The sequence below is a fragment of the Pomacea canaliculata genome, linkage group LG1, assembly GCF_003073045.1.
Source record: "Pomacea canaliculata isolate SZHN2017 linkage group LG1, ASM307304v1, whole genome shotgun sequence".
Classification (NCBI taxonomy): Eukaryota; Metazoa; Mollusca; class Gastropoda; order Architaenioglossa; family Ampullariidae; genus Pomacea; species Pomacea canaliculata.
The window spans coordinates 9,172,032-9,196,092 of NC_037590.1; the positions used below are offsets into that span (position 1 = coordinate 9,172,032).

A 24,061-nucleotide genomic window follows, 5' to 3' on the forward strand; every position below is an offset into this window, starting at 1 on the left:
TGCCTTTTTTTAAGATTCAAATAAATCTAATCTGTAATGTATTTACTTATCTAAGTATGAATGCATCTGAGGTTTTCTGAGAATTACATGACCATGCTTGCAAACTTACCACTGCATCTCCTCTTTAGAGTTGGCTTTAAAATATTCAGTTTTTTCAGGTGTAACAACAGCAATAGAGTTCTGGTGTGTTGTTACTGTCTCTGCATCCAAAACATCGGTACACCTGTTCATGTCCACTGAACCCTGAGGCACTGTGTCAGGCTTCAATAAAAATAACACACTTTTCAAAGACTAAAGTATATACTGAAGAGGTGAATGGAAATCTAGACAAATAATTATCTGGGGTCATTTTAAGCTGATACTTCAACAGCTTTGTCATCTTGAAAATTATAAAATCTTAAGGAACACTTAACATGATAAGTTGTCCATCTCAAGAGACCTGATGAAAAAGTATAATAAATGATCAAATTACATGCACTTTTAAGCTGATACTCAAAATACTATTATTAATAAAAAGGCAGGGGAAAACCTAACAAAAAGCAACTTGCTCTTATAGGTAGTTATGCATGCATTCACATATCCCCCACCAAACCACCAAGCAATTAATATTGCAAGCTAACAACCAAAGGAAGTACGAGTAATCTCGAAATGAATACAAAATAAATTTAACTTGACTTACATTTTCATCAACTGAGAATGTGAGTTCACCATCATCATAAAGCCTGAAGAATCTCCTCTGCCATTTCTGCAGTTGAAAGAATGTTATTTGCACATATTACAATAATAATAATATAATAATAATAAAAGAAAGTCCTAAGAGAATAGACCAAAACTGTATAAAATATATCAAATGCAGCATGGTCTACATCTGCTCTTAGTTTGGAAATTTGGCAATTTTTGTGAAAACTTTGCTTTTTCCAAAAGTTGATTGAAAATCAAAATGTCAAGTTTTTATTGTCCAGAACAATAGAAGCTGCATTTATGTCAAACATTTACTGAAGTCAAAAACACGCTATAACATATAAACACAGCATTTCTCTTTACTAGGCCCAATTTTTAAAAAATATATACATTGTGTATGTGGTCAAATAGTCCCAATATATATTTATTAGGACGGAGTTCTAAAAACAGCAATTTTAACTGAGGGTCTAAAAAACTAATTGCATTTAAGAATGGAAAACAATGTGAATAGAAACATGAAGAATTTCATGTGGACAATATATAATGCACAAAGAGCATTCTCTCCTACTTCAAATTAAGGGCAGTCTATGACTTATTAAAGGAAAAAATTAAAGCAGTGACTGAAATTTACTACAAAGCATTTAAACAACCAAAACAAAATGTTATGAATGCACTTTATATGAAATAAGAAAATTTTAAAAATATAACTGCCAAGAAAAAAACCTTGAACAAAGTGGACAAATGACTGATTACGACCAGCTACAAGTAGTCATTGCATTTTTTTGGGGTGTAGAATAGCGTTTTTTGAAAGTAACAGTAAAAAACAATGTGTATCTGCATTGACCTTTCATCAGGAAATAAATGAATGTGATCTCTCCAAGATAAGATCTCTAACATTAGTAAACTAATATAAGCTTACCCTTGTTCTGTCCAGAGGATTGCTAAAATCAAGGTCAGGTGAAACAAATAGGTACCCACATTTGGAAACTTTTCTTGTTGCCTGTAATACAAACCACATTCCATTTTAATGCAGAAAAAAAATACAATATACATTTTTATTTATTAAAGTCATTTTTTGTGAAAAGCTATTACTGACCGCAATATTAAGCATGCTGTTCTCATTGCTGCTTATTAAAAAATTAAGCACATGAGGACTGTCATGTTTAGCAGCTTGTTACTGTTCTCTAGTGTGGGCACCAGTGTCAACAAGTGGTCCATGGATGGCAGGAATAAGGTCAAGTGATCAGTGTTGTGGCAGGAAATAATGAAATATGCAAGTGGGAAATGTTTCCTAGTGCAGCTGCTTGGAAAAGTAGGGCAAATTCCACTGTCAATACAGCTCCCTAAAATAGTAGGTACTTAGGAAAGATGTGGGGATTTCCGCAAGTCTTTGATCCTGACTTCAAAATAGACATAGCAACACCCACACATTCACTCCTTAGCATACTAACGGTGATTGTATGTAGCGTACTTCACACAATATCTATTGATGATTAAGAGGAGACCAATTCTTTTATGAATATATCCAAGAGGCTTGGCAGCAAACACCTCCGCCAAATTCTCTCCTACATGGGTACTTCTCTCCACTGATATGCAACAGATGACTTCTGATAATAAAGAGGCATAATGGTACTTGGTCTCATTTTTCCCATGTAAAAATAAGACAGCAGCATGTGTGTTAGGGGTGGAGAGGGAGAGAATTTCATGGATATTTTAAGATTTAATCCATCAGTTGTTTGAATATCATTAAGAGTTGACCACATTTTATATAAACCTATACATACCAGTGGCACTGTTAAATATGAAGGGAGAAATAGAAAAGGGTAAAGAGAAGCACATAAAATATATTAGCACATGACGTCTAAGATACTGGCTAAAGAGTTATGGTAACCTTACAATTAGCCATGGGTATTAGCTTTAACAAAGACACATGACTTGTGTCACAAGTTAAGGAATCTGTTATATGAACAGTTTATATATATACTATGTATAAAATACTGTGTCCCTGTAAATGGCTCAGACTAAAACATAATTGGCAAATATGTCTTGGCAAAGTAATGTAAATATGAATGTGAAACATCTAAAACTTTACTGAATATATTTAAAATTTGTAAGTTTTAAGCTATTTACCTTTTGTGATCACGGTGATTATCTTAAAATGGGGCAAAGCACATTCTAAGGAAAAGGGGATGGAGGTCATTGATGGCCACTTATCAGTGTTCCTTCTGCTTACATTCCTATATGATTATCCGGTAGCAAAGTAAAATGCCTAGAATGCCTTTAACAAAGGAATGCTGATCTCAAAAGAAGTTGCATTGTTGCTTTAAATTTTGAATAGTTTAAACAACTCTTCCATATCCTTCCGTCTTATACTTTCCTAGGTAATTAGTAGGCTATAATCCACTATGCCTTAAAGAGTCAAGAACACGTCGTAAATTTTGGATTATAAGCCGCGACTTTCTCCCCAGCTTTACACCCTGTGGTTTTGATTAATTTTTCGATGAGCCCCATGCTAAAGTGTTAACTGTTCACATTTTAAAATCAATCCCACATGCAATTAAAGCACTCAGATCAGTTGCTGAAGCACACACCCTCATCATGCCAAAAATGAGACAAAATGCCTACGATGCAGTTTTCAAGTTGTATATATTTGTGGCTTATAAACCAGTGCAGGTTATTTGTGAAAAAAAGTTTTTCTTTTTAAATTTGGTGAGTGCCACCTATATACAGGTCTGCTCAATAGACCGAAATTTACAGTACTTTGTAAAAAAAAAACAACAAACGTTTGCTGGTTGCCACAGGTAAGGCAACAGAGATTAAAATTTAAGCCATTTCATAATGTATTAATTAACTACCACTCTAGGTAAATAGTAAAATACTATTAAATTTTTGATCAGTAGGAGATACTGAAGCTAATTATTAACTAAATTTATTTTAATACAGATAACAGAGTCATTTAAAATTGGTTCCCAACACTCATTCAATAATTACTGCCAACTCTTTGAAAGTAACTGGTTTTACTGTACAGAAAAACATGATAAAATTCTAAAAATCTAATTTTTTGTAAGGCCTCAAAAAAATCATTATCTGAGTATCATCAAAATCTTAAATTAACTGAATTTATGAACCACACTGTGACAGTTTTACTGCCAAATTGGATGAGGCCTGACGCACATTTCTCGCTGTCTCAAGCTGTAAAAATGCCTCGATCAGCCCTTACCAAGAATGGCTCGAACTAAAGCGTCGATGCTGTTAAATATTCTATGTAAGTCGATGTCCATAAAATCATAAACCATAATAGAATCTATCATACAGCGAATTCCCCAAAACCTCCAGAGCGAAATATAATCGTCATTCTAACAACATGTAAATCAAAAGGATGTCAGTATTACAGTTAATCTTGAAATCTAAATTTTAGAAATTCACTGGCACTCTGCTTTTGTTGATCGTTTGTACTGGAAACACGCTGAACTGAACTTTGCTGAACAAAACTGTTAAAGAGTTAACAATTATCACTTTACTGTCTCCCGTCCACACACACTTGTCTCTCGAGCTTACCTGTGGCTTCTGTCCCCTTGCGTTCAAACGCTATGGGGTCGTGTCTAACTGTCATGTACAGGTAAGTTCATTTAACAAATACGCGAAACGTGTGATTACCTTGTTACTTTCCAGTGCCTCAGCAGAGTGTGCTTCTTTTGACCCAAAGCATGCCTGGCACTTGCTCTTGTTGAACATGTTGGGCACAAACTTGCGACATTTCGATGCCATTTTGATTGTTTACTTCCAGAACACAGCCTATCCACGCTTGGACTGATCCCTAACTTGCTTCAAGTGACAGTCGCACACACCATAATGCCAGCTCACCCAGTAAATCCAAAGCGAATATTTCGATCGACGCAGAATGAACACATCAATCTGAAGTAATAAAGTAAGGCTGAGAAGCCCCGAGCTCACACTCTGTTAAAAAAATCACAGACGTCCCAGGACCGGTCACTCACCGGAACCTATCTCTTCCGAAAGCTCCGTGATGTTTGGAGGGCGGATGTGGCGAAGCAGACAGTGATACGCCAAAATAAAGTTCTAAGTTAATGCTCCTGAAAAATGTATTCAATGTGAAAAGTACTTCATATGTATCACTAATCGTCGACAAATGTAAGAACACAACCTTCTTACTTAGGTAATTTGATACACATTATAGAATCTGTAAACGTAGCGGCAGGCACACCTCTGGATTGTGCGGAAGAAGCAAGCCTAGAATGTAGTGCACGAGTAAGGAGCAGACGGCGGCGGGTGAAGTAAACGTCCTTCCCACACCAATCCGAGGGTTATCCGCCTGCGATCTCCGTACGTAGGAGCGACTCAACCTCGAAGCGAGTTTGACACGGCTTATTTTTTTTTCTAATGTGATTTAACTGTCTGCTGTAACACGGTAGCATTAACACAAAGATCATGCGCGTGCCAGCGGCAAGCAGGTGTGTGCGTGTGTAGCCTATCCCGATCCTGTCTCGTCATCTGATTTTGAGTCCTCATTGCCCCTCGAGTTTACGTCGACTGCGATCTGTTTTCTAACGCGAACAGCATGAAGCAGTAGGCCTACAAGGTACACTTGTGCGCGCAGTTTATAGACAGTGCCATAATACATTTTTACACCTCTGCGGGCGAGTAATTATGTCCGGACCGCCTACACACACACATGTGTTTTTCTTTTCGAAAGAATGATCAACTTCTTTCAGTTGGAGACTCAGAAAGCAGCAACTGTATGGTTAGAATAACCACGTATATATAATTTTTGTTTGTACCGGGCATCGACGTCTCAATCAAAGGCTCAATCGACCTACTGCAGAGTGTATCAGGTAATTAAGACCAACTGCCTCGATTATTAATGTGGAGTGTGACGGAGGGAAAAATCGTTCTGTAGAGTTGGAAGGAAGAACTGAAATTTTAGTTCAAATTAAAAACGACTTTAAAAAAAATTATAGTCATAGACAATTAATTTTCTGAGATCGTGGTAAGGACTTGTGATAACTCTACCATGACCATCGAAAATCCCAATGTACAATGAAGATCGAATCAGTAATAATTAAGATCCCATGTACATTACAAATAATTTTTAATCCCCACCTACACCCCCACCCCACTAAAAAAAACAAAAAAAACAGACACCAGGCAAGGAACACAAGTCATGCACGTGCGTACAACCTCAAAATTAATTATAATTTACCAAACTTTTGATCAACAGCTGACGTTTGAAGGCAGGATGTTTGCTGTCTGGTCGACGCTCACACTCTTATCTCTTCTCCCTATTCACGTTATTCATTCATTCGACTCTCCTCGTTCAATAAGGTATGGAGCATTCGGAATATCGGCTTTGCTTCCTTACAATAATCACGCAGTTTTCCTACAGTTAATTACATATAGCTCCTACCCATTGTGCTGAATCAATGGTGCTCACTATTCTACAGACGTGTACGATGTTATATTTTATTGAATCTGCAAGACAAACAATAATTTTCGCAAATGTTAAGAAATTCCAGATTGAAATCCACCACCACCCAAAACAAAACCCCTTTAAATTATTGTCTTTTTAGTGTCGATTTCTGCGTGGATGCTGACTCTGTGTCGTGTAACTGATGCTTCAGCAGACCTTGACAGTGTTGAAGCTGAAATGATAATGCTTTATCTCGCACCATTCATGGGAAGCCCATCTGGCGGACAATAACTGGCGTCTGGTAAGGAGACCGATGAAATCGAAAACTCATTGAAAAATGTCTGTCACAATAGGTATTATACTGCTGAAATGAAACTGTATATTAAATTTAAATTTTGTTAGATGTTGAGTGATAACCTTATTATCACAATCGTGGATGACCTTTCTGTGTAAGTACAGTTTCGCGCCAGATGCACGGTTGCCCTCAAAACGTTATGTTAGCCCCAGCGTTTCGCTGTCAAAATATAAAACATAAGTCTGAATAGCCAGAATGAGCAAGAAGTTTTGGGGTATGTCATCCGGGTGTGCTTCCTCATCAGTTTTAATATTTGCATCATCCGCGTACTTGTCTAGTATTTAGATTGTAGACCTTTGTAGATAGTTTCTTCGTCGCCTTAGATAAAGAGCCCAGTTACCAAAGTATGGGCTGAAAAGATGCTGTCTTTCATTGTGTTTGATTGCTTTGGGCTGAAGGAATATCCAGAGACGCGAAGCGGAATGTATTGATACTTAAGGTTGACAAAACCCGCGTCGGTTCCATTTTAAGACTAATGTAGCCAGAGCTTGACCTATTCGGAAGGATACCTCTTGCAACAAAGACATTAGAAGAAATCGCTAATGCTAATCTGTTCAAATAACAAACTCTCCCTGCAGGCAGACCGAATAGACTGTGTAAATAAACAGTAAATGCACTCAATATGGGCTAAGCTGCCTTCGAAACAGAAACGCACAGGAGTTTTTAATATTAAATGTCAACTGATCTCATATACCTTCTTGGGGTTATGCGCTTATCGCGATTGTACACATGACTTCAGCGAGACTTCAGACCCGGACATTGTCCGTTCATACAAGGGACCTTCAATACAATGTGCTGGAACACATTTATCCTATCTGGCCTGTCTGAGAAAGCCTGCAATTGCGACTCTTTTAGTTATTCTCGACACCCTGATAGAATTTTTAAAAACTGTTAGATGCAAGTTTTGTTTTAGACGGCAAGACCATACATTTTTCTTAATATACTATCCGTAATTTTCGAATGTGTTATTTTCTTCTGTTTGAGAAGTCTGAGCAAATATGTAACGAGTGTAAAACGTGTATATTTGCAGACGTGTTTCGCAATCATCCTCATCCTCCTCATCATCATCCCCTTGACTGATACCAGCTGATGACTATAATTAAGTATACTGGCCCGCCGGTAGCGATCTGGGGGCGGGGGGGGGGGAGAAGCTGGATAAACGTAGGGGCTCGTCATTTATGCCTGTTGAGTATAGGCGAGCAAGTCTAACATTGAATGTCTTTCATCTTTTTTCAGCAAAGTTTTTCCTCTGTCCGCGCTCCAAGGTACACTGAAAGATGGTCGTACACAAGAGTGTTGTGAGGGGAAATACATGTATGGCTAAACCCGATCAGTTATTTGGTGGTGCCCGATCTGCTTTGTGCGAATTCTTTAGTCTTACGTTCTATTTAGGAAATTCGAAGCAGTTTTCTTATGGATTAGGTCTCGAATGCCCGTTGTTTTGTTTTTTGATTTTTTTTTTTCCTAAATCAGAAAGCAAAGCCCCCGTTTCGCATCCATAGAGAATTGGGAAAGATTTGTACGATCGATACTTAATTGCAAACCTTTGCCAAATTCTGTCCAGCATGACCATTGCTGCCAACGCTGAGCGGTCCTGATATAGATTTCTGCAGTGCAGCTATTATATATCTTTGGAAATTAAGGTGTTCGGCTCCCAAAGACTCACAGCACCTCCTCCATCTCTACTTCCTTCATGTATAGATCTCAGTTACCATTGTAAACCACGACTTTCAGTCAATACATGGCTTAAGCTTTAAATTCGTTCATTTATAGAATGGGCTAGAACACGCAGCAAAAATTATGTGTATATGGTCAACAAACGCAATGAAAAAAAAAATATAGCAAGAGGCATCCGCATGGGGTATGATATTCTGGTGTACACGTTCAAATAATAGGATTGATATCAAAATGATCAGGCACCGGCTGGGTTTTGTTGTGAATAAACATATATAGCAGTAATGCAAAGATGAGCACTGTTTCAGATTGCAAATTAATCTTTGAGTCAAGGCCAATATAAGCCTCGCCTATATATATATTCCGACGCTGTAATAAAACTGCGGTTGTCTAATCAGTTCTTCGTCCAGCTGGTTATATTTCCTCTCCTTTTGACACCTTCATTTGCACGCTTAATTTCAGGAAGTCTGGACTGGGATAACAGAATGTCAGAACAACTTTTGTAACAACGTACGTAACAACACGATAGGGAACCAAAACGAAACTATAACCCCTTCTCTGTCGAACAAGCAGAGCTCGACGATGGAGTGTTGCCGTAAGGGGATGTCTCTTTCTTTGCAACAATTTTGCAACAAAAATATCTTTAAAAAACCCAATCCTGTATACAATGTTTATTAACATTTTTCTGATGTTAGAAACTGCTGAGTAATAATGATTACATCTTAAATAAGTTATTTATTAAGTCATGTTGTCTTAGGAAACATAATAATAAGCTCTCCCCGTATTTAATACTTGTGAATATGGCGTCTGCATCTAACAACGAGTCGGTGCTGGAGGAAATCAGGGCTCAAGTAAAATCGTATCACTTTCCTTTGGACGAAGTACCTAGATTAAATTGTCACGATCCAAGAGCAGAACGCCTGATACAAAATGAGGTATGAACTCTATTGACTGATGCTTGTTCCTTGAGAAATTCAGATCTTTCGCTTTGAATGCCTCTGTGTTAACGCTATTTGTAATATTACTATTACTAGGTAAAAGTGACACTTTAAACATTCGCTACACGCTGTTTTGTTTACATTTTCAGTGATATGTTGGGGATGCCTCTGTCGAAGTCAGTCTTTGCAGAAATAGCATAGTACACTTTTGTTTTGGTGCTTTTAGCAGTAGCGGATTTTAATCGCAAATTCAGAAATTTGGCTGGGACTAGTAGTAATTGGCGTACGTGACTTGCAGCAGATCTGCTCAGTTTGACCTAGTTCCATAAGGTTACGCTGATCTGTTGTGATTAAATTCCGAGCGAAAGGGCACACGGGGTTCATTTCCGGGGGATAACCTACGCTTTCGTGTGTTTAAATCCCTTTCCAGTCAGGAATGGGTAAAATGCTCATTGTTGAAAAGAAGGTCGTGCCTATATATATCTTCATGGGTTAATATTTTTGTCCTTTCCTTGCAAAATATTGAGCATTTTGGAAAACGTATTTATTAACTTATTTCATTATTAGGTTAGTGGGTGATAATAAAACAGATTTACATTTTTATTATATGTAATTGCGTTCAAAATAGATATGCAACTTGCTGCAAGGACTTTAGAAAGTGGCTCAGATTTGATATAAGGGGAGTCAGCATCGGACAACACATTTGCCTCCACCCAGTTCAGTGGCATAGGAAGATATATACTTAATTGGCTTTATTTAGGGGATGGGGGTTGGTAAACTCATGTTGACAGTGAATGGCATTCACATTCTTGCCTCCTCAGTATCTTTTTTTGAGTGGGCGCTACCCCCCTGGTTCCCTCCGCCACTACAGTTAACAAAGCTGTAGGATGGGCATTAGAAATGAGTGTGAATACATTTGCATTGTGCAAGTCAGTATCTTTCCTGTCTAGTAATGTTTTTTAAGTTAAGTGATCGAGCTTGTTTTATTTTAGGCATATAATATAAAATCCTCTACTCTTTTTGAAAAGGAAGTATATAAAAGCTGTTTTAAAACATTGCAAGGAGAAAGTGAATGCATTGAGTGTGGTGTTACCTAATGAAGGATTTATTTTCCACGAAAGTGTGACAAAACCAGCTCATGCTGCTATGGAGAATCCTGCGGTATTTATAGTCCTTTCCTTAAAGCTTATTGATTATGAGCTGTCACTGCTATTGATTAAGAGCAAGGTGATAAGTGTGTGCAAAAATGTTGAGTTATAAAAATTGTATGCTTGAACAGAGGACTACATTCCCATTAAGCAGAAGAGAGTGGAGTTGTGTACTAATAAGGATCTAATCTGACTTTCACAAACTAGGTGATAGGGATAGTTTAGGTCTTTTTTATTTTTTGTATGTTTAAATTAGACCTAGGTCTTGTAAAGTCATGTAACTAAATTTGAAGCTTCTACAAGTTTTGGTGTGGCGCATCGGTAATGTTGAATGTTGACTGCTGGTCTCCCCTTATATTACGTTTGTTCCTAAAAAGTTGTTGATACTTTTTTCCTAACAGAGACCAGCACATGCACACTATTTCCCTCTTTACAGAGACAGGCTGAACAAGAAAACATGGAATTAGTGAGGTTACACAGCTGTGAGTGCATGCAGTCTGGTGGTGCCCTTTCTGGATAATCAGATGGATGCACAATAATAGGAAAGATTTATAGAATTGTATTTATGTCAGTAGCATGTTACACCCTTCACTTAGACAGTGACTGACAAAATATGCACTGAGAGTTAAAACCACAACCATATCACTTGTAACGCATGAAAATAGAGAATCTCTTTGTTGAGTTATTGTGCAAAATAACATGCCACTTTATATTTAATGATAACCATATTCTAGTAACTTATCCCTTCAATTATTTATGACATCACAACTACCTATGTTTATTCACCTCTTGCATGTTATTATTTCATAAAATAAGTATGCTATTCAACCATAATTTAAAAATTTACTTTTTAATGTTTCCAGTGTGGTGCACTCACTGTTTTGATGGCATGATTCAGAACTGTACAGTTGTACAATTTACGCAATATGTTTTCAAAATGTTTAAAGATTTCTATCATTTTTTTGGAACAGAAAAATTCAAAGTAGACTACCAGTACTTTTCCTCCATTATTTTAATTATGCATTTTACAGGCATGCCTCTCAAATTTATTATAGGATGATTCAGTGAGGGTGAAAAGAACAACATAGTTTAGATAGCTTAAAATAAATGCAACTGTGTGTGTGTGTAAAACTTATGTTAGATCATAATATATGCGGAAATTTTTATGTGTTAACTTGTTTTATGTAGGCCAATAATATTCGTATGTCAACAGTAAGACTTAAAGTTTGTAGGGAAAATATATACCTTTACAAATATGTATATATGTGGCATTAGAAATCCATTAATTTTTATATCTTGTTTAGTTTTATTTTTATTTTTCTGCAGGAGCCTGTGATACTGACTGACACCAACCTTGTTGCATCAGCACTTCAGTGGGATGCAAATTACCTTGGAGAACACATAGGAAATAGTAATTATACTGTTTACTTTTCAAACACACATAAGTTTTTATATTATGATGACAAAAAAATCTCTAAAGTACCCAGTTTTGTGCCACCTACAAGACACCAAGATCTGACTTTTCAAGAATTCCTGCGGAAGATGAACAAATGGAAAAATGGTGATCCTTGGTAAATATGCTTTCCTTTATATTTATATTTGTTCACAAAATGGAATGTGTGTACATTAGTGGTGGTTTCCTGGTCGGTATGAGTAGTGTGCTACATAACAAAATCTGTTGAATGGTTATGGTTGAAGAACTTATTACACATTTTGAAGAATGAGATTGAAATATTTGGTTAACTGACAATTACTTTTTTGCAATTCATATTATGTTTCTGGTTTTTGTACTATATACGAATATGTATGTTCTTAAGCGCTCTGAGCATGCTCCTAACAAGTGTGAGTTTGTGCTATACAAATCTTGCATTTATTATTACTATTAAGAATATCTTTAAAAAATTCATGATTTTGTATGTGACATCACATTAACATGCTATGTGCAGAGAAATTTTCATAATCCTAAAAAGTTTAAGAGACACATAATTGAACAATGTTCCCCAAAGCTCTTCCAAGAAAGCTTTAACTCAATTTTCATTAGGATGTACCTTCAGCAGTCACTTAATAACACAGTGGGGCCCCGAATAGTGCAAGATTTTACAGCATTCAACTGGACATGGGTGACAGAACAGCAGCGCAAAAACAAGTGGGGTCCTCTTACTTCAAATCTTTTGCTGGTGGGCATGGAAGGTAACATGCAGCAGTTGAAAAAAAAACAACCTTTGTTTTCATTTTATATGTGAACTCACGTAATAGCTAAAGAATAAATAAATCTTTCTTAGAAATTTAGTGCTAACAGAAAACTATATAAAATTGTGTAATTAGTTAAAATGAATGTTTGCAAGCATTTTTTCCTTAATAATTTAAGTTAAAAATAATTTGTTAATAGAGTACTAGTAATATTTTTGGAAATTAATTACTGCTAATTTATCTATACATTTGTCAAATTTTATAGTTTTTAGCCTAAAGACTATGTCCAGATTTCGGACAGATTTACTTGCATGGTGTAGCGCAGAAATGTTTTTGGTTGTGCTTCACTAATGACAGTTTATGTTATAAGGGATAAGTTTTGGGTTTTGTAATTGATCATTAACATAAGCTCCAGAACTAAATATTCACACTGAACATTCAAACATTGCTATATTTTTGGCTTTAGGAAAAATGTTAGTAAATATTAAATAAATATTAGATAGTAAGCTTTTAACAGAAATTGGATACATATATATGATTTTTTAAATGTATTTGCTTGTGTTGTCTGTCACAGGTGTGATAACTCCAGTGCACTATGATGAGCAGCAGAATTTCTTTGCCCAGATCCATGGCTATAAACGCTTCCTTCTTTTTGAACCAGGCATGTTTCCATGCTTGTATCCATACCCAGTCTATCATCCACATGACAGACAAAGCCAGGTAAGCTATAGCTGTCACATATTACATGAACAGTGTGGCATTCAGTCTAGGAGGTTTAATGCACAGAAAATTTCAAAATTGTTTCTTTTTTTCTTCTTGTTTAAAACAATGGCAGGGATAGGCTTATTAACCTGTCAGCAACTTTAAACGTTTTGACTTTCAGGTTAAGTCCAATGGACTTTTGTAACTGGACTTTAGACAAGGAGGATTTTGTGTTGAGGCTTAAGGAAATAAAAGTCTGAGCTGTTATGTGGGATCTGTTATTTATTTTTTCGCATTTTGTATTCATGTTACTTGCAGAAATAGATGTTACTTTTGATTTGTATTTGCTTTGGTAGCAGATAGCTCACATGGGAAAAGTACTTGAATTTTTTTCTTGACTAGAAATGACTAGCACAATATAAAAGTTTGATGTAAATATCTGAAAAGAGAAGTTCAGGTAGGCAAATGGTTCTTGTCAAGAAAATCACTTTGCTGTTTATATTTCCTGTTGATGATATATTTAAAAAAATTGTTTCCCAGGTTGATTTTGATAATCCTGACTTTGAGAAGTTTCCGAAACTGCCAGAGTTACGGGGTCAGCAAGCAATATTAGCTCCTGGGGATGTTTTATATTTGCCAGTTTACTGGTAAGTGTTTTTTGAATGAGGCAGATATGCCAAAAATGTATTGTATGGTTCATTGATTGTCATTGCATATTCAACACTGCATTTATCTTAAGCACAGGTTCTTCTTTGTAATGTACCAGATGACATGACTACATGGAGTTCACCCTACTAGGTACATTAATTTCAGCTTTTTGTTCCCCATTGGTCGGAGCACACAACAGCCAGCTCACTCCTAGATCCTGTCCCATCTAGCCAGTGAGTTCACCTCCAGATTTTGGCCAAGTTGCTGGTCACTGCTGCTGATAAGGATCAGTGTAATAATCAGCATCACGGTGCCAGGAAGTCCTACTTGCAGCTCCGGACTTTGATGATGAATACATGCTGTGGATGCTAAGCTTGCTGCTTACCATCATGATTTCCGGTCACAAGTTCATTGTATGCATGTGGGTTCTAATAGAAAGATTATGCTAGTTTTGACTTTGCTTTTCCCTTTATCCATGAAAAGTTGGACCTGGAGGTGGACTCTGTTTTCTTATCTTAATTCTTATGCAGCTGTTCAGCTCCTAGATGTCTGAAACTGGCTGACATGCTGATGAATTGCCTTGTTCATGTCTATTCATGTCACTAGTTTTTGAGGCTATGGTTAACGGTTACTTTTTCTGCCAGGGAGGGCCTGCTCTTCATGGCATATGACCATACAGCCTTGATACATTATTTTGCGTTCTTAATAGAGCCACTTTGCATGCATCATTATTATGTATGGCTGTGCAAATGAATTTACTTTTTGTTCATACAGATTTCTTCTTACAGTCAACTTTTATTCTTTTATTCCAACATGCTCAACTGGACCCTCTTCAGTCTTCAGTTTGCCAGAGTGGATTGCCAGGCTGTCGATGAAGTCCGGGCTACCTCTCTCACAGAGCAGCAGCCTTTTATTCTGGTGGGGGTGAGCCTGAGGGCTTACTTAATCCAGTGGGAGAAATTACAGACTGTAGATCCCTGGATCTAGGTGGCTATCTAGGATGGTTTTTGATTGACCTCTACCAACAGACTATCCTGCGCTTGCTTCACCAGTCCGGATCCCAGTGTACCCTGATGTGAGCAGGATGGCAGCTTCCAAAGTGAGATCTCTCTCTCTCTTTCGGAAGACAGCTGTTCAGGAAGGTTAGGGTTAAGATTGGTCAGGCTTCTACTCCATCTTATCCCTAGTGCGAGGGAGAGGAAATGGGCACTGGCCTCACATAAATCTGGCCCAGAGAAAATGAGGTCTCTAACCCCCGCTCCAAAAAAAAAAAACAAAAAACAAAAAAACAACAAAACAAAACATGAAAAGGTTAGGGGACGACCTTTACATTTTTTATTCCTTGTGCCAAAACCAGGGACGGTGGTAGGGGGATTCTTGTGGGGACCTGTTCTAGACCTTAGCTGGCTCAGTGTACTTTAGGGAGACCACCAGGTTGGAACATGTAGCTGTTTCAGCGGGCAATTTTGCCATCAGCATTAGTTTGGCTGACACATCTTGATGCAATAATAATATAAATAATACATGCAAAATTATTTATATAGCACGTACACTCCTAAGGAGCATGCTCTAAGCGCTTAAGAATGAGGCATGGGCAACATATGAGGGACAGAAGAACAAACAAACAGCATATTAACAACTTAAAGATAAACAATGATACTAATGACAAATAAAAGACAAATATAAAAACGTAAAGAGGATCCAAGTAACAGGGTCTGAGAGTATCATGATTTTGCAAAAAGGAAGACGAGCAGGGAAGTAGCAATAAGTGGAAAAGAGGGAAAGGGTGTGAAATGACTATCATGGTGTGCACTGTTGTTAGGAGTAATGCTTAACAAAAAAGGTGTATTTTCAGTGCACATTTAGAGGATTAAATAGTGGGTAGGTGGTGGATATGGGAAGGGAGGGAGTTCCATTTTATTGCTGCACAGTAACTAAAAATCCTGTGACCATATTTTGTTCTAGTGACAGGAATAGTTCGGAGAAGTTTGTCAGATAAGGAGAGGGGTTGTTTAGCTGGGACATAAGGGAAGAGAAATTAGAGAAATAGGGCAAGAACATGAAGGAGAGGAGTGACATGGTCCCTTTTCTATCTCTAAGCATCTGATGTGCGGCAGAGTTCTGTACTTTCTGGAGTTTGTAAAGAAGGTATTAAGAGCAGCCTGCAAGCAAGAAGTTGCAGTAATGAAGCTGACAAAGTACACACGCAAAGACAAGAGTGTTGGTAGCGCACATAGAGAAAATGTGATGGATGGCACTGATCTTGCATAGCTTATAACAACAGGCAGACTGACAGACAGCCGTAACTTGTTTATCAAGGGTCATATCTGCAGTGAGAATCCCAGATTCCTGATGGATGACTCAAAGATGTTGGTTTTGCCCACTTTGATTTGGAAGACAAAGAAGTGAAGATTGATTTCTTCTTTTTGGGCATAAGAGTGCTCCCATTTTATCATCATTGAGTTTACGTTTGTTTGTTACCATCTAGTCCTTGACATCACTGATGCAGGCTTCTATAGTGCTAGTAGCAGAGTGAAACTCAGCCAGTGGAAGGGAGCATTACAGTTGTGTGTCATCAGTATGTGATGGGTGTGAAATCTTGTGAAACTGGAGGCAAGATGAAAGTGGTTTTTTATCAGAATGAACAGAACTGGGCCAAGTACTGAGCCTTGAGGGACGCCACGCAAAAGTGGAGCAGGACAAGATGTTTGACCATCAACAGACACAATCTGCATCCTATCAGTGAGATAGGAGTTGAACCATGCTAGTGCGGGTCCTGAAATTCCGTAGAGGGTGTGTAGTCTTTGAATGAGCAGAGAATGGTTAACACTGGCTCATATGCTTCTCTTTCTTACATGATGGACCTCAGGCTTCTTAACAAGCCACCCTAGACACTAACTGGGGCAATTGTTACTTCCCCAATGAAGTTACCATATGACATTCCTTGTTGATTGGTCAAAATCAACCTGTCAGGAGCAGACATCTGGAATTAGGGTGAACTCCATATAATCATGTCATCAGGTAGCTACTCAAAAAAAGGAATCTTACCACCAAAGATGTTTTTTTTAATTTTTTGCAAAACCTTGATAAATTACTGGTTGTAAAACATTGTTCTAATAGGCAAAGTGTCTTTGTGCTTATGGGTCTTGATGACTGTAGTGCTGTGCAATAGAAAAGTTATAAATCTAGTCTTTTACTGCAGTTTCTGATGTATTTACAAATTTTGCAGGTGGCATCAAGTTGAGTCTGTTCCAGAAAGAGGAATGACTATTTCAGTGAATTTTTGGTATAAGGTATGTTGAAAAAAATACTTAGTTGTAACTGTGTGCCTATACATGTTTGCTTGTGTGTGCACACGCACACAGTTCTCAAAAGCTGTCCTGAAAACGCTACTTTTTCCTACAAATGTGTGTGTTCAAGTGGAATACGACATTCCATTTTTTGATAGTTTAGCAGATTGTCCTGTAAAAAGGAAGTATGAGCTCCAAGCAAAGTCTGTGTTGTCCTTTGAAAAGAAGAAAGTTGCTTAAAGCTAAAGTAATAAAGAAATTGGAACATAACAGTTGGACGGCAATGATTCAGATGTGACTTTAGCAGATATCTTGAAATTAAAAAAAAATGCTTCCACCATCTGCTGTGTACAGAACATCAGATGTAGGCTTTTATCTGTATGTGCAATAGACCTGCCTGAGACAGCAATGTGTAATAAGATAAAAATAAACCAGCTTTGGGGGTTAAGTTTTGTTTAGGGCATTATCCTTGACAAATCTGAGACAGCATTACATGAATTAATGAAAATAAGCCAGCAAACTCAAAGTTTGAGATAGCAGTTGTCTGGAGAAGCTAAAGTTCTAGCATTATTTGTAAATATTGGTTGAGCATTAACTTAGTAAATGTTTTGAGCTTTGCCTAGGAGAGTAGAATCTTTTTGGTGTCCAAGAGATAGCAGCACATGCACACCAAAGCTTGTTTTGTATATTTGTTAGATTTTTAGGAGTAAATTTTTAGAATGTCATATTCTTGATTGATGTAATCAGTGAGTCAATTTTACCCTGCATGCTTTGTCACAGCTCTTGTAGAGTTTATTGCCTATCATTAATGAGCTTGTGTGACACTTACATTTTGCAGTCTGCGCCAACAGAAAAAGTTGTTTACCCTCTGAAACCCCAACAGAAGGTAGCCATGATGAGAAACATAGAAAAGATGATCTGTGATGTTTTGGTCAATGTTGAAGAGGTAGGTTTTTTTAGCTTTAAATTTTCCTGAAATTGGTGATTCTTTGCTACAGAGTAAAATTATTGTTTGTTTGGAAAAAGAATAGAGTGATATTTGGTTTTGACTTGTATATTTTATTGTACTTATAAATATTTTTTCTCTGACCAAACTAAACTGTTACATTTGGTCTCATTTGTAGAGGGTAATTGTGGGAATCTGTTGAAATTCACGTGAAAGATACCAAGGGAGGCAATCAGAATATTTGGTTGCATTTGTTAGCACTGCACTTAATTGTGTTTCTTTTTCCTCTTATTCCTTTACGCCCCCAGTGGAGCATAGGGCCTCAACTACACCATGTCATCAGATCCGGCTGTGTTGTTGTTGTAGTTTCTGTAGTAGGGCTGTTGTTTTTTTTTTTTAACAGGGTAGGGTTGCTAGCCCTACGCCCAATCCTCCTCCTTCATCCAGGCTTGGGACCAGCAGGTTACCCGGGGGGAGGGGGGTTTCCAGGTGGAGTTTTTCTTGTATGTTAGATACAAATAAAAATCCAAAGAATGGACATCTTTAGAGTTTACAAAGAAGTGTGCATTTGAGACTTGCTTTTGTTGTTTGTTTTTGACACAAACTTGTATCTAATTTATATCTGATGTTTTCAGTAGCATTCAAAAGTTCCTTTTTTAACTTTTCATCTGCAGGTTGGACCTCTTATGCAGTCAATGGTGCTTGGTCGTTACACATGATGTGAATTTGTGAAAGTTACTTGAGGCAAAAAATCATTACAGTGGCTGATTTTGAGTAGGAATATTTCACTTGTTGTTGAAGGCACATATATGGTAGTTATCTGTTTTTTGTGATGTTTCTCTCAAACTAAACTACCATGGGTTGAACAGAAATGAGAAGGATTGTGTAAAGGAAACAAGAAACTGAAGAGTCTCTCTAAACTCTTTAAATTACCTTCTATTTTTCTGCTTTTATTTTAGTTGGGCTGACACTAGTAGCATTTTTCAATATATGCCACAAAGGCTGCTGGAGAATCCCACCCTTCAAAAAAGGAAAAAAAATATCACTGAGTGGCTGCAAACAATGAAATATCAAAATTTCTAGTCTTACCATGGTTTGCTGCTACCTTTATAAAATAATCATATTGTAAGCTGAAGCTAAGCTTGATATTTAAGGCATTTGAGCAACATAATGCTGTTATTAGTCTGTGGGTTCAAAACCAACTGCAGTGGATATTACTTCAGTGAATATGAATATGCTTTGTCGATGATTCAAAAATATCAGGTGCAAATACATCAAGGAGAGCTAAATATAGTGTCACCAACAAAATAAAAACAGTCTTCTTACTGTGTATATAAAAAGCACCATCATCTAAAAAGCATAATGTGTCAGATTTTTTTTTTCTAGCCATGTCATTGACACTGCCAATTGTTGGAAATATGGCCCATGAATGTGTGGTTTTAGTATGTCCTGTTCTCTTGTTATGGTTTACTTGAACACTTGTCAAAACATTGCATTCCTCTGTAGCTGAACTGTAAATAGTTAACCTTATGGGTGAGAGAGGCTTAAAGAAGAGGGAGGTAGGGCAATGTTCTTTCAAGGGGATAAAATGTTGAGAGTTCTATCCTCAGAAGGGAAAGAAAAAATGTTATCATTAAGACTTTCCTTAAAATGGCTTCACATTTTATCTGTAAAGAACAGATATAACATGGCTGAGAAACACAAGTCAATAAAGTTGTCATCTGTTTCAATAAAAAGTTTTATTTTTAATTTTCAAAATATCAAAACAGTAATCAAAGTTACTGAGTAAGCAACTTAACATGCTTTAATGTTGGTTTTGATTACCAGGGTGATATGCAAAAGAATGCATAACGCTGTTTGACCCTTTTGACCTATGTCAGGCAAGAAAAGCGATTAAAGAAATCAAATCCTGTATATATATATATAATGATAAAAACTCATGATTCTTTATGAGGTGCTGTGCATTTATATTGTCTTATCATTGATCTTTCTATACAATTTATTTCCTAATTGCTTCAGTCTTGGCAGAATGATAAGTGATGTTTTATAGTTAAGTGTACAACTATGTACAACTACATTGTTGTGATGTTACTTGTGCCAACCATAATCAGAACGTGATGCACTGTTTTTGATTAGTGCTTTATGTGGTGTGTACATTGTTTGGGAGAGCGAGTGTGTGTGTGTGTGTTTTACTCTGGGAGGGAGGGACTATTGAATGATCTGCATACGATTCCTTTGTTATGTGGTGTTTCCTCTCATAAATACAAAAATATAAATTCATTTTGTCATCACTGTGTACAAGTATTTGCTTATTAAATGACCAAAACTTACACCTGTAAAAATGACTCAGAGACAAGAGAAGTGTAAAAGAAAGATATACTTGTAGCCTTTGTATGGCTTGGTATATAGCATGAATTGAAAACACTGTTGTGACAGATACTTCAGGAATCAGCAGTGAAATGTGATTGTTTAAGTAAAGTGACATATCAGGGTTTTTTTCAGGGAATGGCATCATTTTTTTTCTCTTGATATATGCCAGAAGTAGATTAGGTATATAAAAACTTTTCTTGTTTCATTTTTTTAAATGAAATTTCACTTATTTAAGTTGTTTTCTTCCTTTATTTCTCATAATGCCATATTTCTAGTACGATGTTTCAGCATTTGACATTTTTAAAACTCAGAAATATTTTATGTTAGAAGTGCTTTGTTTTTCTTAAAGAATTGAACATCATATAATGTTTCTGCCCTGTAACTGCGATTTTCATAAATCATTTTCTTTGAAAGCCATGAATGCTTAAATCAAATGTTGAGGTGACACAATCATTTGTAATTACTAACAAAATATCGATGTGTACACAAGTTTGGCCTTGACAGTGTTTTGTTTTCCCATTTTTGTATTCATTCAAAAGTTAGGGATACACCGGATATGTTTTCGTGTTTGCTAGCAGATTATGTGTGCATAGCTTTTGGCGGGCAGATTTTAGATGATAATTTACCTATTTACAAACCAGTTTTGAATCTAGTTTAGCCTGGCAGAAGGTCCATATTTAGAGTATGCAACTTTCCCCCTTTTGTGACACCTGATATCATGATCAAGAATTTTTCATATTATTTATACATATTTTCAGTATTTATTGGTATTTGCATTCAAGTGTGTCTGCGCTATGCAAGCAGTTATTTTTTTTAAAAAGTTGAAGCTTTACAAGAACTCAGCTTAAAAAAATTTATGTAGCTATTTTTCCAAAAATTATGATAGGTTTTGTTTTCTTGATGGTAGATATAGAAAGAGTTTAATATAAATATCATGTATTGTGATGATGATGATCTCTTGTAATGCACAGGTATCCTTGAAGCTGCTCATTGTACATAAGGAGAAATGACATGACAGTAAAAGGGGCATAGCGAGAACAGGAGAGAGATTGGTGCTGGTAGGGTTGACATTTGACAGCGTAGATGATAAACAGCTGAGTATTGAGCCACTTGTGGACTGCATGTTACAGCACAGAATGTAGAACATTGTCTGGCATAGGAGCTGTATTCTGCAATGCCCTGGCCCCGAGACGCTTTTTATTGGTCTCCCCTGGAGCTAAAAAGGACAAAAGCAGGACTACAAGGCCAATCAGAGATGGTGAACAAATACTCATACATGAGTACAATCTTCCGCAAGTACTTTGAACTGTATTTTCATATGTACGAGGTGTAGGACAAGATGTTACAGACAATATGCTTTTGTACTGAAAGATGTGACTGGAACAAATATGTTAAGCAGCTTTAGACTCTCCCTGCTGTCACTTGAATCTCCAAAAGGCTGTCAGTGTGCACAGACAGACCCACAATGCACCATTGCAATAATCTACTCTGGACATGACAAGTCAGAGTAACAAAGTTTGATGCTGTCTGAGTAAGCATGGGATGAAGAATGTGCAGATGATAACAGTTCCTGATGACAGGACTGACATGCACAGACAGTTCATTCTTAATGACCAGTCCATGCTTCTGTCATCTGTGACAGCTGTGTTCCCCCCTCTCCCGCCCATTCATTCCAATGTTTGACAGAAATATGCAAGCATAACAGTCCGTCTTAGTTTCTGCAGGTAATTCCAGAATTGAAGCAACTGTGACCTGCAGAAAACTTGCATCTTTAAGCACTTTTCTCTAATAGTTTAACCTAGCATTGGCTGCAGCCTTCATGACATCAGAAATGTGAATTAAGGTCAATCCACATGCTTGAGTAAAAAAAAAAAATTACTTAAATTTTAAAATATTTTTTGTAACAGCTGCATGCTTTTCTGACTTGGTAACGGCTTTGATCCTTAGTTTATGTACGACTTTCATGTTTTTTTAAAAAGTATAAAATAATTGTAAACACCAAAGTGTTTTTTTTTATCATATAATTTCTCAAGCTTAAGGTATAGTAGAGGGTTATTTTTGAAAATAAATGGTTGAGTTTTGTACAAAATACCATTTCCTAGAATCTGATCGAATAACACCCTTCTGTTTTCATGTTTTTTGTTATCTTCACTTGCTGTTTTACTGTGATGAGAGGGGGTAAAAGAGAGATTAAAAAAAGGGGATAATGTATGTTTAGGGAAAAAAACAAAATTTGCATCACCTTGCTCATTTTCAGAATGCTCTTGAAAAGTATTATTTGCAGTTGTAAGTACATCATAGGTTGCTGCTCATATTGGTCTTAAAGAAAATTTTTTTTATATAGAAAAAAAAATGTGCTATTGATACCTCAGACAGTGTTTAATGATCATTTGAGTATTGTTTCCATGAAAAACACTTTGTTTAATAGATCCAGGAGCAGTTTAAAATTTAGATGGTATCTCTTCCCTTACAGTTTGCACCCTCAAATACAAACATCTTCATAGCTGTAGCTCAAGTGCATCTGTGCATCCATATTCGATGAGGCATACAATTGGGGAGATTGCAAGAAATATCAGTAAAACAATAACCTGCATTAGGAAGCAACAAAAGGAATTGTACAAAATGCAAATTGTAGTACATCATTTTAAAAAAATTAAGTTTTTGAATGGAAGATATCTCCATTTTATGTTTCTGAATATGATAAAATAATTTTTATTTAAAAAAAATGATGTATAAAGCAACATGATTTCTTAATGGTGTTGAGTTTTGGCTTTTTTGAATCACTTCCCTCCATCTCTTTTTGTAACTAAAATTGCATTTTCCTGGCTGGTATAATAGCAAGTTTTAACTCTTTGAAAGTCTTTCATGTATCATCTATTTATGCCATGTGTTGAAATGTTCTTATCATTTAACAAAAAAACTGAAATAAATATTTACTAAAAACTAATAAATGCTTTGGGTTTTGAAATGCACGACAAAATGCTGTCCTGGTTAGTTTAATGCAATTCTCTATCCGTTCATCTCCCTAGCTGCCCACTGCACAAAGGGCTTTGGATAATGCTGAAGGTGAAAAGTGGCCTACGCTTCACTTTCTGCAGTCCGAGTTCATGCAGGTTTCAAGATCTCCACACTTTGCTACCGTTGTCTTCAAGCCCTTGCCTCGCCATATCTGACCTACAGATGCCTGTTTTGCCTTTCTCTGCCACAGAGAAATTTGGAAGATGCTCATTTTTTTGTACAGGCACCACTAGATTTTTCTTTCCCTTTATTACATTTGAAGCCTCCAACTCTCATCTCAAAACCCATGTCTTTAAGAAATATCCTGTACAATCGGCAGCGAGTCCTGGATCACATAACCATTGTTATCAATGGGAATCTTTTAAAAAATATGCTTTGCAGCTTTGGCAAAATGAAAGGGACTCAGACAAGCTCACTCTTTCAAAAACTGTATGCCCCCATGGCATTTCAAACCGATGGGAGGGGGTCCTATAAAAGTAAAAACTGGACATTCTTTAGTCTGCTTTGCATGGGTGAGGGAGACCTTCCACTCTGCTCATACTGTGGGATACTAGTCATTTGTACAAGGCTCTCTAGTTTAAAAATATTTAAATGTTCTCTGAAGTTTTTAGTGCGATACTCCCTTCAAACCTTTTGGCCTATTTATGAAATATATTTTGCTTCTGCTGTAAGA

At 36.7% G+C, this 24,061-nt stretch overlaps 2 protein-coding genes across 6 annotated transcripts in view; one reads left to right on the forward strand and one right to left on the reverse strand.

The window, feature by feature from the left end:
• The window catches only part of LOC112562838 (COP1-interactive protein 1-like), a 37,540-nt gene extending 32,544 nt beyond the window's left edge, over positions 1–4,996 (reverse strand). For 4 of the 5 annotated variants that reach the window (XM_025236414.1, XM_025236404.1, XM_025236395.1 and 1 more), the window contains exons 1-4: positions 4,339–4,996; positions 1,601–1,681; positions 680–745; positions 110–261 (exon numbers count right to left, since the gene is read on the reverse strand). In XM_025236414.1, the coding sequence (XP_025092199.1) occupies positions 110–261; positions 680–745; positions 1,601–1,681; positions 4,339–4,449 (410 nt within the window). In that variant the 5' untranslated portion in view covers positions 4,450–4,996. The remainder of the gene's footprint in view (positions 1–109; positions 262–679; positions 746–1,600; positions 1,682–4,338) is intronic. The other variant, XM_025236423.1, reaches the window with a different exon arrangement.
• Positions 4,997–8,826: 3,830 nt separating this feature from the next.
• LOC112562890 (hypoxia-inducible factor 1-alpha inhibitor-like) lies at positions 8,827–23,317 on the forward strand. Its single transcript, XM_025236476.1, has 8 exons — positions 8,827–9,073; positions 11,551–11,795; positions 12,266–12,414; positions 12,989–13,134; positions 13,657–13,763; positions 16,994–17,057; positions 17,893–18,000; positions 18,675–23,317. The coding sequence occupies exons 1-8, from the start codon at positions 8,939–8,941 to the stop codon at positions 18,717–18,719; spliced, it is 999 nt and encodes a 332-aa protein (XP_025092261.1). The 5' UTR covers positions 8,827–8,938; the 3' UTR covers positions 18,720–23,317.
• Positions 23,318–24,061: the final 744 nt, after the last annotated feature.

Bases quoted from the DNA above. Each gene is read 5' to 3' on its own strand.
- LOC112562890 (XM_025236476.1), top strand. From the start codon at position 8,939: ATGGCGTCTGCATCTAACAACGAGTCGGTGCTGGAGGAAATCAGGGCT. The intron at 12,415-12,988 runs GTAACATGCAGC...TGTCTGTCACAG, and splicing joins TTTGCTGGTGGGCATGGAAG to GTGTGATAACTCCAGTGCAC. The intron at 18,001-18,674 runs GTAGGTTTTTTT...TTTCATCTGCAG, and splicing joins TTTTGGTCAATGTTGAAGAG to GTTGGACCTCTTATGCAGTC.